Source organism: Heterodontus francisci, chromosome 8 (genome assembly GCF_036365525.1).
Source record: "Heterodontus francisci isolate sHetFra1 chromosome 8, sHetFra1.hap1, whole genome shotgun sequence".
In the NCBI taxonomy this organism is placed as follows: Eukaryota; Metazoa; Chordata; class Chondrichthyes; order Heterodontiformes; family Heterodontidae; genus Heterodontus; species Heterodontus francisci.
In genome coordinates, this window is record NC_090378.1 from 70,128,203 (window position 1) to 70,141,797 (window position 13,595).

Sequence of the window (13,595 nt, forward strand, 5' to 3'; positions counted from 1 at the left end):
ATGTGTGTTGCGAGGAAGATGCAAAGTGGCTTCAAGAGGATTTGGACAGACTTAGTGAGTGGGCAAGAACATGGCAGATGGAATATAATGTGGAAAAATGTGAGGTTATCCATTTTGGTAGAAGGAACAGATATGCAGAGTATTTCTTAAATGGCAAGAGATAAGAAAGTGTAGCTGTACAAAGGGACCTGGGTGTCCTCATCAATAATTCACTGAAAGCTGACTTGCAGGTGCAGCAAGCAATTAAGAAGGCTAGTGGTATGCTAGCCTTTATCTCAAGAGGATTTGAGTACAGGAGTAGTGAAGTCTTGCTTCAATTGTATAGAACCTTGGTCAGACCGAAGCTGGAGTACTGTGTGCAGTTTTGGTCCCCTTACCTTAGGAAGGATATTATTGCCATAGAGGGAGTGCAACGAAGGTTCACCAGACTTGTTCCTGGGATGGCGGGACTGTCATATGAAGAGAAATTGGGGAAATGGGGCCTGTATTCTCTAGAGTTTCGAAGAATGTGAGGTGATCTCATTGAAACCTACAAAATACTTAAAGGATAGACAGGGTAGATGCAGGTAAATTGTTTCCCCTGGTTGGGGAGTCTCGAATCAAAATAAGGGGGAAGCCACTTAGGACAGAGATGAGGAGAAATTTCTTTACTCAGAAGGTTGTGAATCTTAGGAATTCTCTACCCCAGAGGGCTGTGGAAGCTCAGTCATTGAGTATGTTTAGAGTAGAGATTAACAGATTTCTAAATACCAATGATATAAAGGGATATGGGGATATGGTGGGGAAACGGCATTGAAGTAGATGATCAGCCATGATCGTATTGAATGGCAGAGCAGGTTCAATGGGCTGAATGGCCTACTCCTGCTCCTATGTTCTTGTGTTCAGTGGAAGAGACTGCAGAAAGCCTTGCAGAGCGACCTCATGCAGCTCAGGCCCTAGAAGCCCTGCCTTTGAACAGCATCATTTCGGCATGGGTGGCAGCAGTCTGGGCTGGCTGAGTGCCAGACAACAGCAAGTGCATGAGTGGTGGAAAGATGAATGCTGTCACCATGAGAAAGGGCAGCAGGTGGAACCACTGCCACCCCTCTAGGGCTGTGCCTCAGCAATCCTAGTAATCTGCTGGAGCACAGACTGCTGAACTGCTGTGAGACCCTGCAAGTCCCTTTGAACACTAGTATTCACAGCTGGCGGGCAGCCATAAAGGTGGGGCTAAAGTGTGGCGAGTCAAAGAGACTTAGCAGTTGGCAGGAAAAAAGACAGAGGCACAAGGGGAGAGTCAACTGTGTAACAGCCCCGACAAACAAATTTTTCTGCAGCACCTGTGGAAGAGCCTGTCCCTCTAGAATTGGCCTTTATAGCCACTCCAGGCGCTGCTCCACACACCACTGACCACCTCCAGGTGCTTGCCCATTGTCTCTCGAGATAAGGAGGCCAAAGAAGATTCACAGCAGTAGGCTGAGCTGGATAGCAGCAAGTTGAGGTTGTGTGACCTCAGTCTGACCTTCTATTGAAGCACTCAGATGTTGGGTGGATGGCTTCTGCTTGTACTGCAGTGGAAGCTAAAAGGTCAACCATCTGACGCTGCATCATTGTTGGGTCCACAAGTGTGGTAATAGAATTGGCCACCACTTTCACGCTGGTAAAGATGGGCTACAAACTCTGCACAAAGCCATACAAGGTTGGTGCTCCAGACAGTGACCACAGGCTTTTTGGCCAATGCATCATTTCTGTGTGCATGCCATCTGCCTTTTTCTGTACGCTGTCCTATTGAAATCTTCATCTGAGTCCTGTGCAGCAGAATTCATGTGTGACCACACCCTCTGGTGAGCTGGCACCTACGCTACCCTTTCCATCTGCCCTGGCTGCAGGTCACCCGTGTCCAGTGTCTCACTATGTGAAGATCCCACCTCTAAACTAGCCTCTTGCAGTGTCGGTATCCGAGTTGGTGGCTGCAAGTGTCATTGCAATTGATGGTGTTTCTTTATCATCAGTCTCCTCTGCCTCTACCACTTTTTGTTCCTACACCACTGGCCAGGTTGTAGTTCTTGTGTATGTGAAAGGAGAAAGGTACAAAATTAGGTTGCAGTGAGGGGAGGGGAGAAAGCAAGAGGTGCATGCTTACACCATGTGCAGCTTGTAAATCAGAAGGGACTATGGGATGAGGAGGAAGTGGGATGTGAGAAGAAGGATTATACGCATGAGCATACCATCATCATGAATGGCTTCAGCTCCGCCACCGGCCATGGCCTCAGTCATAGCCGCCCCCAATGATGGCGAGCACCATCTCCTCCATCGGAGTGAGGACATGCAACCATACCTATCCTCTGCCACTTAATTCCTGCTGCCTGCATTTGTGCGCTACCTTGTCCTGCAAGCAAGAGGGAAGTGTGTCAGTAAGCATGATGCACTGTGTTTGGGTGATGTGCCTGTCATGGTAGAATAGCTGGCAATGCGTGCAAGCTGTGAGGCTAAGCAGTGAATGTGAGGTATGGCTCACAACTGACACAGAATGTTGGTAGTTTAGTAAAGGGATTGTGGTGAATTGAGTAGGATGTGAAGCTAAAGGTTCAGTTGTAAGGATGTGGCATTTGAGGATGAACTCACTGCATGAGGTCATTAAACTTCTTCATGCACTGCATCCAGGTCCTTGGAGCTACATTGCTTGCACTGACAGCAATGGCTATCTGGCCCCACTACCTTCACAAAGTTTGCCTGGATGGCCGCCTGGCTTACTTTAGATAGATGACCTCTCTCCTGTCTACCTCAGGCACCAAGATTCCACAGCTGTGTCAGAGAACCTTGGAGCATGCTGCCTGCCCTATAATGCCATATTCATTCTTCTTGCAGGGAAGACACCCCTCTCCAGCCACTCACAGTACCTGCTGCACTCAGAATACAACTTCCCTTTAAGAGCCGCAGTTTGGCCTTAAGTGGCGCTAGCGTCACATGAACTTGGGTCCCTTGCTGAGATGTGCAGCCATTCGACAGTGCATTTAGCGTTGGACTGCATACTTCTATCATTTAAATTAGCAGGCATGAAGTTTGCATACTGCCAACATCAGAATGTGTAATATTACTTGTTTCTTTGGTTTATGCAAGTTTCACAGGACTACAAGTAATACCCAAAGAATATGTGGGTTTTTATTATAACTTAGCTAGAAATACACACACACGGCTACTCAGGAGCCACATCTGAAAACATCTCATTCTGTCAGGCTACACCAACATTTGCCTGCAATTTCCTCCAGTAACCTTCACTTACAGGTCGTCCGCTTTTAAAGTCATCCTACAAAATCCCCTTTTTTCCTAAAGATGAAAACATATGTACAATATACAATGATGTTGCCAGTCTGACTAACTATACATGATTAAAACAATGCTATTTGCAAGTACGTAAGTTTAACACTCTCTAAAATGGAGCAGAGATTTGCTTATTCATCCTTATCTTGTTATTGTAAACCTCTTCCCAGAGCTGAGCTCATCTTGATGACTCCTCTGAGACTCTGGTGACTCGGAACTCTGGTTAGCATGTTCTCCCTCTGTGCTCGTAGCCTCTGTATGTTCATCTTAAGATTTTGCCTTTGAACATGCCCATGATCACAGGGCTGCCACATGTAATGTTGTCATATAGCTCTCCGAGCTGACTTCAGTTCTGTCTGAGAATCACACCATTGGTGTCTGTACCTCGAATGATCTGGGCTGGTCGTATATCCTAGCAACCTCTGCAGGATACCAAGTTCCCGACGCGTGATTAAGGAGTCTGACCTCCTATCATACTTGCGATTGAACTAATTCCAGTCCTTTCTGTCTGTCATACGATGCCTTCATCTTCCCTTGTTGAGACAGAAGTATATCCTTTACTGTAGAAAACCTAAAGAGATGGTGACTAGGCAGGGTAACTTTTGCCTGCCTTCCAAACATCAACTCTTGCCCCTTTATGAGTGAGACTACAGTTTTTTTTTTAAAACAGTGACAGCAAATCTTTGTTTACACATTTTTTTTGTAAACAATGCAGTTTTTTTCTCTGTGGCCATCTGCACCTTGCAGTACTGGCAGCTGCCACAACCAGGCTTTCTCACTGTGCTGTGGACTGCCAGTGGCACTATTGAGCTCATACCTCTCTTTTTGGCTTAGGCTGACTGCCTGCAATGGTTCTCCAATCAAGTGCATTGCAACAATGCAGTATGGGAGCTCCGAATGGCTACCACAAGTGTTTTATACTCTGGACACAACTGGACTACCTGTTGCAGGACATACAGTATGCCAAAATTTATGAATCATTACAATACATGAGGTCAGCACTGTGTCGAAAGGTACGAAAGGTTGCAACACGAAGTGCATTGTGTCGGTTAGAGACCTGAAACGACTTTACCCTGACAGTTTGATGCAATCGGTGATTTCAAGGGTGATGCCATGTTGCATGTGAGGGAGGATGCAGTTCCTACCATCTACGTGCGAGGTAAATGCAGATGCACATTCAAGAGAAACGTAAAGTGGAGCTGGATGAGATGGAGAGCAATGGAGTAATCCACTGAGAGCATCAGCATTCCAATTGGTGCAGCTCCATTACCAGCGTGAAGAAAGATGGCAATTTCAGGATTTGTTTAGACTTGTGGTAACTGAATTTAGCCCTCAAGAGATGACTGCATAAAATCCCACCGCTGCCACCATATAATATTACTTGTTCCTTTGGTATGGGAACTATTCCATGATTCACAGTACTACAAGTAATATTCAAATAAAATGTGGGTTTTTATTACAACTTAACTAGAAATATAGCCCGCATCTGTTTTCAGGGGCTATTGAATTATGCCCCCATAATTTTGCTTCCATGTGATGTCATTGTGATAAAGTTTGCATGGCTTTTCTGAATGCCTCTCATGAAAACGCCATATGCCAAATGAGAACAAAGAACAAAGAACAGTGCAGCACAGAAACAGGCCATTCGGCCCTCCAAGCCTGCGCCGATCTTGATGCCTGCCTAAACTAACACCTTCTGCACTTCCGGGGACCATATCCCTCTATTCCTTTCCTATTCATGTATTTGTCAAAATGTCTCTTAAACATCGCTAGCGTATCTGCTTCCACCACCTCCCCTGGCAGCAAGTTCCAAGGACTCACCACCCTCTGTGTAAAAAACTTGCCTCGCACATCCCCTCTAAACTTTGCCCCTCGCACCTTAAACCTATGTCCCCCAGTAACTGACTCTTCCACCCTGGGAAAAAGCTTCTGACTATCCACTCTGTCCATGCCGCTCATAACTTTGTAAACCTCTATCAGTCGCCCCTCCACCTCCGTCGTTCCAGTGAAAACAATCCGGGTTTTTCCAACCTCTCCTCATAGCTAATGCCCTCCAGACCAGGCAACATCCTGGTAAACCTCCTCTGTACCCTCTTCAAAGCCTTCACGTCCTTCTGGTAGTTTGGCGACCAGAACTGCACGCAATATTCTAAGTGTGGCCTAACTAAGGTTCTGTACAGCTGCAACATGACTTGCCAATTTTTATACTCTATGCCCCGACCGATGAAGACAAGCATGCCGTATGCCTTCTTGACTACCTTATCCACCTGCGTTGCCACTTTCAGTGACCTGTGGACCTGTACGCCCAGATCTCTCTGCCTGTCAATACTCCTAAGGGTTCTGCCATTTACTGTGTACTTCCCACCTGCATTAGACCTTCCAAAATGCATTACCTCACATTTGTCCGGATTAAACTCCATCTGCCATTTCTCCGCCCAAGTCTCCAACCGATCTATATCCTGCTGTATCCTCTGACAATCCTCATCACTGTCCGCAACTCCACCAACCTTTGTGTCGTCTGCAAACTTACTAATCAGACCAGCTACATTTTCCTCCAAATCATTTATATATACTACAAACAGCAAAGGTCCCAGCACTGATCCCTGTGGAACACCACTAGTCACAGCCCTCCATTCAGAAAAGCACCCTTCCACTGCTACCCTCTGTCTTCTATGACCGAGCCAGTTCTGTATCCATCTTGCCAGCTCACTTCTGATCCTGTGTGACTTCACCTTTTGTACCAGTCTGCCAAAGGGACCTTGTCAAACACTTCACTGAAGTCCATATAGACAACATCCACTGCCCTTCCTTCATAAATCATCTTCGTCACTTCCTCAAAAAACTCAATCAAGTTAGTGAGACATGAATTCCCCTTCACAAAACCATGCTGCCTCTCGCTAATAAGTTCATTTGTTTCCAAATGGGAGTAAATCCTGTCCCGAATAATCCTCTCTAATACAAAAACAAGAAATGCTGGATTCACTCAGCAGGTCTGGCAGCATCTGTGGAAAGAGAAGCAGAGTTAACGTTTCGGGTCAGTGACCCTTCTTCGGAACTGACAAATATTAGAAAAGTCACAGATTATAAACAAGTGAGGTGGGGGTTGGGCAAGAGATAACAAAGGAGAAGGTGCAGATTGGACCAGGCCACATAGCTGACCAAAAGGTCACGGAGCAAAGGCAAACAATATGTTAATGGTGTGTTGAAAGACAAAGCATTAGTACAGATTAGGTGTGAATTCACACCTAATCTGTACTAATGCTTTGTCTTTCAACACACCATTAACATATTGTTTGCCTTTGCTCCGTGACCTTTTGGTCAGCTATGTGGCCTGGTCCAATCTGCACCTTCTCCTTTGTTATCTCTTGCCCAACCCCCACCTCACTTGTTTATAATCTGTGACTTTTCTAATATTTGTCAGTTCCGAAGAAGGGTCACTGACCCGAAACGTTAACTCTGCTTCTCTTTCCACAGATGCTGCCAGACCTGCTGAGTGAATCCAGCATTTCTTGTTTTTGTTTCAGATTTCCAGCATCCGCAGTATTTTGCTTTTAATCCTCTCTAATAGTTTCCCTACCACTGACGTAAGGCTCACCGGCCTATAATTTCCTGGATTATCCTTGCCACCTTTCTTAAACAGAGGAACAACATTGGCTATTTTCCAGTCCTCTGGGACCTCACCTGTAGCCAATGAGGATGCAAAGATTTCTGTCAAGGCCGCAGCAATTTCTTCCCTTGCCTCCCTCAGTATTCTAGGGTGGATCCCATCAGGCCCTGGGGACTTATCTACCTTAATGTTTTGCAAGACACCCAACACCTCCTCCTTTTTGATAATGAGATGACTGAGACTATCTGCACTCCCTTCCCGAGGCTCATCATCCACCAAGTACTTCTCTTTGGTGAATACTGATGCAAAGTACTCATTTAGCACCTCGCCCATTTCCTCTGGCTGCACACATAGATTCCCATCTCTGTCCTTGAGTGGGCCAACCCTTTCCCTGGTTACCCTCTTGCTCTTTATATATGTATAAAAATGAGAAATATTAATTTCATCAGTTGGAAATTTACATTAAACTTTTAATGGAAAAAATCCTGCAGTTAACTGTAAAAAAGAATTAGCAGCCAAGATGGCCACTGCAATTTGCATCTGAAATATCAGGAGACTGAACTAGAGACAAATGTCTAACAAGAAGCCCAGCCATATCAATGCTTTGGCTAACTGAGTAGATTATGCAGATCATCCTTGTTAGCGAGACAATCAAAGCTATCTTGAGGCATTCATAAGTGGAGACATCCCTCCAGGAGATGAACACTGACAACCCCACTGAAGAGAGGTTTTGGGTTTTAGACTTTGGACCTCATTAAAAACAAAGGGGATTGAGAGAACCATGTGACCATCTGTCCATCTCTGAAAAACTGGGAGTTTTGTTACACTGACAGAAACTGAAATTGCAGCAGCAGAGAAAGCTGTGGGCCTTCCTTTCTTTCTCTTTTTCTCTCTCCCCCAGAAAACATCAAGTTTGAAAACCGTCTGTGACTGTGGACCTTCCAAGCCTACAAACTGCTACAGCCAGAGACCAGGGGAAAGAGAGCCAACTACAATTCTGCCTTCAAGATAACCCTGAGCAAAGCAGGCCAACCACAAAGTGCACTTTGACCAACCAAGGACTTCAAGAGTACAACTCCAGCCGGACAATCACCAAATCATCCAACCTCAAACCGTGTATTTAACTTTGATTTATTCTGGACTTTAATCCAATCAAAAACCGACTTTCCACTTTGTAATCTATTTGTGTGTGTATGATTCTCGTGTGAATGTTTGAGTGAATGTGTAGTGTTTTTATTATTTTTAAATCGGGGTTTCAGTGCTAAGTTTAATAAACTTACCTCTGTTGTTTAAACTCAAGAAAACCTGTCCGATTGACTCCTTAAAGATCACAGTAAAGGAAAAGGGTAAAACACTCACAGAAGTGGTAAGTGCAACCACAGTTTAAAAGGAATAAACCCTGTCGCGGTCAAATAAAAGGAAGGGCAAGAGGGGCAACTATGAGCCCCTCCTCATTTGGCCGTAACAATGCCCAAAGAAAAGATTTCTGAAACGTTGACATCTTTCTGTGTACTTGCATTCATTTATTTAACATTTTAGCTGAAGTAGCATCTCTTGATTACTTCATCAGGTGGAAGCTGTTACTGAATCAGACAGCGAGAGTGAATTGAATAAATATACCTACTGATTTGATGCATCCTAAATCAACTGCTCTCACTGTCAACCTCTGGAATTCCTCTGAATCAGCTCCACCAATGATGTGTTTAGCAAATTGTGTTTAAAACAAAAATTTTTGAATACGCAAATACTGAGACCAGCATATCAAAATCAATTACAATAATTAAAGCCAATTCCTACTGCCCCCAGATTTTCCCTCTTCTCCTGAAGATGCTTAATTATGTAGTGTAACAAGTGCCAACATCCACTTGATACTTCACTTAATGAATCACGCTTCATATGTGAGGTCTGACAGTGAGTGCCTGCAAGGGCTTTGCAGCTAATCCTGAGCTGACAAATATGATTCTTAACTTAGTTTAAAAGGGGCACTGAACACGCAAAGACACTTTGTGCTATAGCTCCATTTTGCTTTGCGAAAGGGGAGGACATAACTTTGCTCCTGTGGTCCTCTACATACTCAACTTCAATGCTCAGAAGTTATGTATTTATCTTGAGAGGGGGTTACCAGACAATAAGAAACTCCAATGGCTGATCTCTCAGTCCCTGGTGGTTAGTTGAAACCAACAAGAGCAGAGGTCTGAAAACAAATTACCTCCATATCCTGTCAGGGTTGATGTATGCCATAGGGAGTCCCAAAAATGGGGACTAGTCTTTTCCTTTTCTGTTCTCTAAATGCTTACTTATCTTGAGGTACAGTTCCATGGGCAGCAATAACCTCTAAAATCTTAACCCAATGGGCTAAGTTATGTGCAACTTAGCAGTGGGTATATTCAACAATAAGGGAATCACATTCAAGCCTCTTTGTCCTCATCTGATGGTTGCACACTTACAATTTGAGGTAAAGAGCACCGATTAGTGATCAGTGGGGATGATTACTTCCAGTCCCTTACAAATAATGTGATTGTAGAAACCTTCTGGTCAGTGTTTCTAGTAAAATCATAGATCATCTTCCCATATCTATTCATAATGTTGCTATCACTATGAACTAAGAATGAAACTTAGAACCTTCTTCAAACAGAGGGAGAATCATCATCAGCAAAAATACAAGATTGGCACATATGTGAAATATTAAAAATTTATCTTTCTACTGTCAGGCAAATATAAACACCAAAGATGTATTTGAACCCTGACTAGACTTTCATCAGTTTTATAAGAAATACATCATTAAAAAGAAAAAAAATTCTGCATGCTGCCTTGTTTGTGGTGCCCACTGTTTATTTGCTGCAGCTATTCAATGCTTACCCTGTACATCCACCTGAATAGGATTGCTCCAGTCACTCCAAAACCCTGGTCCATTGCGACGTTTGCAGCGAACAACAACTAGGTAAGAAAGGTCACTCTGCAAATTGCGAAGGATCAAAGAGTTTTCCCAGACATCCTTAACCTATCACATAGAATAAACAATGGCTTAAAATCATAAATGATATTAAAGTGCATTTTATTTGAATAAAGGGCATTTTAGGAATTGTAATTATTTGCATATATGTGTTTTACAAGATGCAATGATGTCATGGAGCACTTTACCATGTATGGAACCCACATTTAGGCAATATAATGCAAAATGAAAGTGTAAAAGTCACAAGAAAAATGCAACAGGACTCCCCAAACAGAGGTAATGCACTCTTAAAGCAAATTGGTAGCATAGTGAAGACTACATTTAATCTAGTAAAAAGATTTCAATAAGTAAGCATTTCTGCTAAAGGCTCATACTGAAAGTTTATAGCTTCCTGATCAAAGGGAGCAATGCCTGTTCACCAAAACCATCATGAAGCCATTGAGAAATAAATTGTAATGGGATAGGGATGTGTTCTAAAATATGTTAATTACTATCTTTTTTACTCTCCACCTTTCCAGAAAAATGGCTGCAACCTATTTATAGTATTTAGGATGTAAAAACAAGAGCACGAGAAAACAGCAAAACAAGTTCCAAGGATGATCCAAATATTCCCAAAGAATTGTGCAGAGAAAAGACTATTAAAGTTTTTGACAGAATGTCCAAGCCATGCTGTAGACTTTGATTCGCGGTAGGAAAGCTCTCATTGTAATTAACGCAATAACAAAGCCAAAGCAAGCTTAAGATCCAAATTTAATTGCAGGCCTAGAATCAAAGGAAATAAACCACTATTGATACCACATAGATTGGAAACAATTTTCTTTCATACACTTAAAAATTAAAAGCTGCATCTCCCATCTTCTCATGGGTAATTACATGGTCCAGTGTGGTATTCAGCTTTATAAACCAGCAAGATACCAGGTGTAATCAACAGTCTTTGCAAAGTTAATTGAGCTCAGCTAGGCTGTGGTAGGGTTTGTTTTAACTGGATTCAACACCTCTGGTTTATAGATGGGAAAAATAATCACTTGGGGTTCCAGCTCCTGATCCGCATCCAGTGGTTTATGCTGGAATATTCACACGTGAATATTGGATGAAGACAGTCTCGAGCTCAGTTGTGATACCTCTATAATCAAATTTTGTGAAGAATCGTCACTTGGGTGAGATATGAGAGGGCTGACAGCACTAATGGATCTGCACGTCAGTAGAGAAAATTGGGAGCTGAGGGAAAAAATGACAAACAGATGTGGCAATGCTATTGTTACTCAATAGGTCCTTCTAATGGCAGAGCTATATAAAGGAATAGATTCCAGTTTTATTCTAAATGCTGCCTGATCCTTGTATTTTTGTGATAACTTCACTTGGACCATTGGGAAATGGCCTTGATGGAGATGGTGGGGGTTATTTTCACCACTGGAGAGATTTCAATGGAAAGGTAAATTTGGACAGATTCCATAACAGGTAGCTGACCAGCAACATCAGTTTTACGTTCCAATGTTAAGTTGAAAGTTACCCCCAATATGTTCCCAGTAGGGATGCTAGATGTGCTACATGAACTTCTCTAGATATTGGTGCTGTATGGCTTTCTGAGAACTGAATAATCCTTGGCTTGACTCTTTGAACTTTTGTCACTGTTTTCCTCCTACTCTCCAAAAGTGAAATCCTGCATGCTCTTCTTCCCTGTCTCTCACTATGAGAACATTTCTGTATTGTTTAATAAAATCATAAAGCCATTTACAAATAACAAGTTTACAATTTTATTACAGGGAATCTCTTCCCCCCCATCCCCCCAACCCCAATGGTGGATCATCTCCTGCTTTAACTCATTGTTTCTCAGGATTACAAAACTGAAACTCCCTGCTTCCTTCAACTTCCTTTCCCCTGCAATCTAAAGGCTTTTAGAGCTTAAGGTCATATATTCATTTTATATTTTCATCTTGTCATGCAGGCCCCTACCTGCCAAGAATGAGGCACATTAATTTCACCACTTGGATATTAAACTTCAAATTGTTGCTGGAAAGGAAAGAGGGCCTATCACAAGGAATTGCAAGGCTCCTCACCAGAAAGACATCTTCGCATACTAGCAGACAGTGCTGGAACAAAGGAACCAACCCCTGCTCACCAATACACAGAGGACGTGGTCAGACCAGTTTAGTCACATGACTAACTGGCTGTTCCAGAGTGTTGAACTGGGAGTTTTAAATTGGCCATAGAGAATTTGAACTCAGAAAGCTGTTTTCTCCTGGACTGAAAAGACCTCTCGTGGCTGGCTCATGCAGCCTCTCCTGTCTGCTTCCATCTGTTTCTCACTGGCTTCGGAATCCATTGAAGACACATGAACCCCAAGAGAGAAAAGTCTCCCACAGTGAACAAGGGTTAAGAAAAATACTGGGCCCCAACAAAAAGCAAGATCTGCCTACAATCAAAGGACTACAGTGAGCTCGAAGCACAGTAACAAAAAAACCCTCTTCAGAGATTGCCTCAAACTGTTCCACTTTATCTTTTCTTCTGCTCTTTTCTGTCTCTACTTGCATGTGCATATCGTGTATGCATGCTAGCGTGGGGCGTGGTGTGTATCCGTAGGCGTTAACTGAATTAGAGTTTAAGTTTTAATAAATATCACTTTTCTTCTTTAAACCTAAGAAAGCGTGTTTGTGCTCATTTCCGTGCCTTATAATTGGAAAGCAGTGAACAAGGATTCACCAAGAGGGAGCTCAAAACACAGTGTGTTTAAAATTAAATCCTGTTACAGTAAGACCAGGAGAAGACTGAAAGGGACCCCTAGATACCTTTCTCACCTGGTCATAACAATCTACTCTTAATTCCTTGTGGTGTCTCACCTAAGCTTGTTGACAAAGCACTCAAAAATCCTCCCAAGTCCAAAAGCCTGCACGGAGGTAAATAAAAACATGAATCATTGGCTAACAATACTGAAGCCAACTCTTCTGTAGCCTCTTGTTTATAAGCAGAAATCAATGCACTGCATGGATTTCCCTATCTACATTTATGTGTGTGCTCTAGCACAGCCTATTGCATAATGCTTAATAGTTCACAATCGTGACTTTTTTTAAACTTGTTATGTTTGCAACAGTGACTACAGTTCAAAAATACTTCATTAGCTATGAGGAACATTGGAACTTTTTGAGGTTGTGAAATATAAATGCAAGGTATTTTCTTTCTGCTTGAAGTAGCTTTGAATTTAATGCTGAATTCAGACTTCTGATGGTTCAATATTCTGCTCATGTAGTATGATATTGTACTTTGTCATGAACACTTGTTATGCCAAATGATGATTTTTTTAATCCATCAGTTGGAAACCTGAATTAAACTTTAAAAAAAGAGGGGGAAAAAACAGATAAAAGGTGACTGCTAGCAGCTAAAATGGCCACCACAATTTCCATCAAAATACCCTACATTCCAATGTATCAAGGTGGAGACCTAAGGTCTGGTCAGTCCCCATCCCAGAACAATGGCCTGGGAATTTTGAATGGACTACCTGTTGTGTCCTCATTAACAAAACATTGTTAATACAGGTGGTAACACTGCTGGAGATGGACACTTAAAAGGTAAATCACTGGAATAATGGGATCCTGAGAGAGATTGGAATTGTTATGCATGAACTAATTAAGATGCAAGAAAGAGAATACTGTCGTGCAGGCCGCCACCTGCCAAGAATGAGGCACATTAATTTCACCACATGGACATTAAATTTCAAATTGTTGCTGGGAAGAAGAGAAG

At 42.7% G+C, this 13,595-nt stretch overlaps 1 protein-coding gene across 6 annotated transcripts in view; it reads right to left on the reverse strand.

Moving 5' to 3' along the window:
* The window catches only part of lepr (leptin receptor), a 165,123-nt gene that overhangs the window by 80,922 nt on the left and 70,606 nt on the right, over window positions 1-13,595 (reverse strand). For all 6 annotated transcript variants that reach the window (XM_068037296.1, XM_068037298.1, XM_068037297.1 and 3 more), the window contains one exon: window positions 9,767-9,908. In XM_068037296.1, coding sequence (XP_067893397.1) covers window positions 9,767-9,908 — 142 coding nt within the window. The remainder of the gene's footprint in view (window positions 1-9,766; window positions 9,909-13,595) is intronic.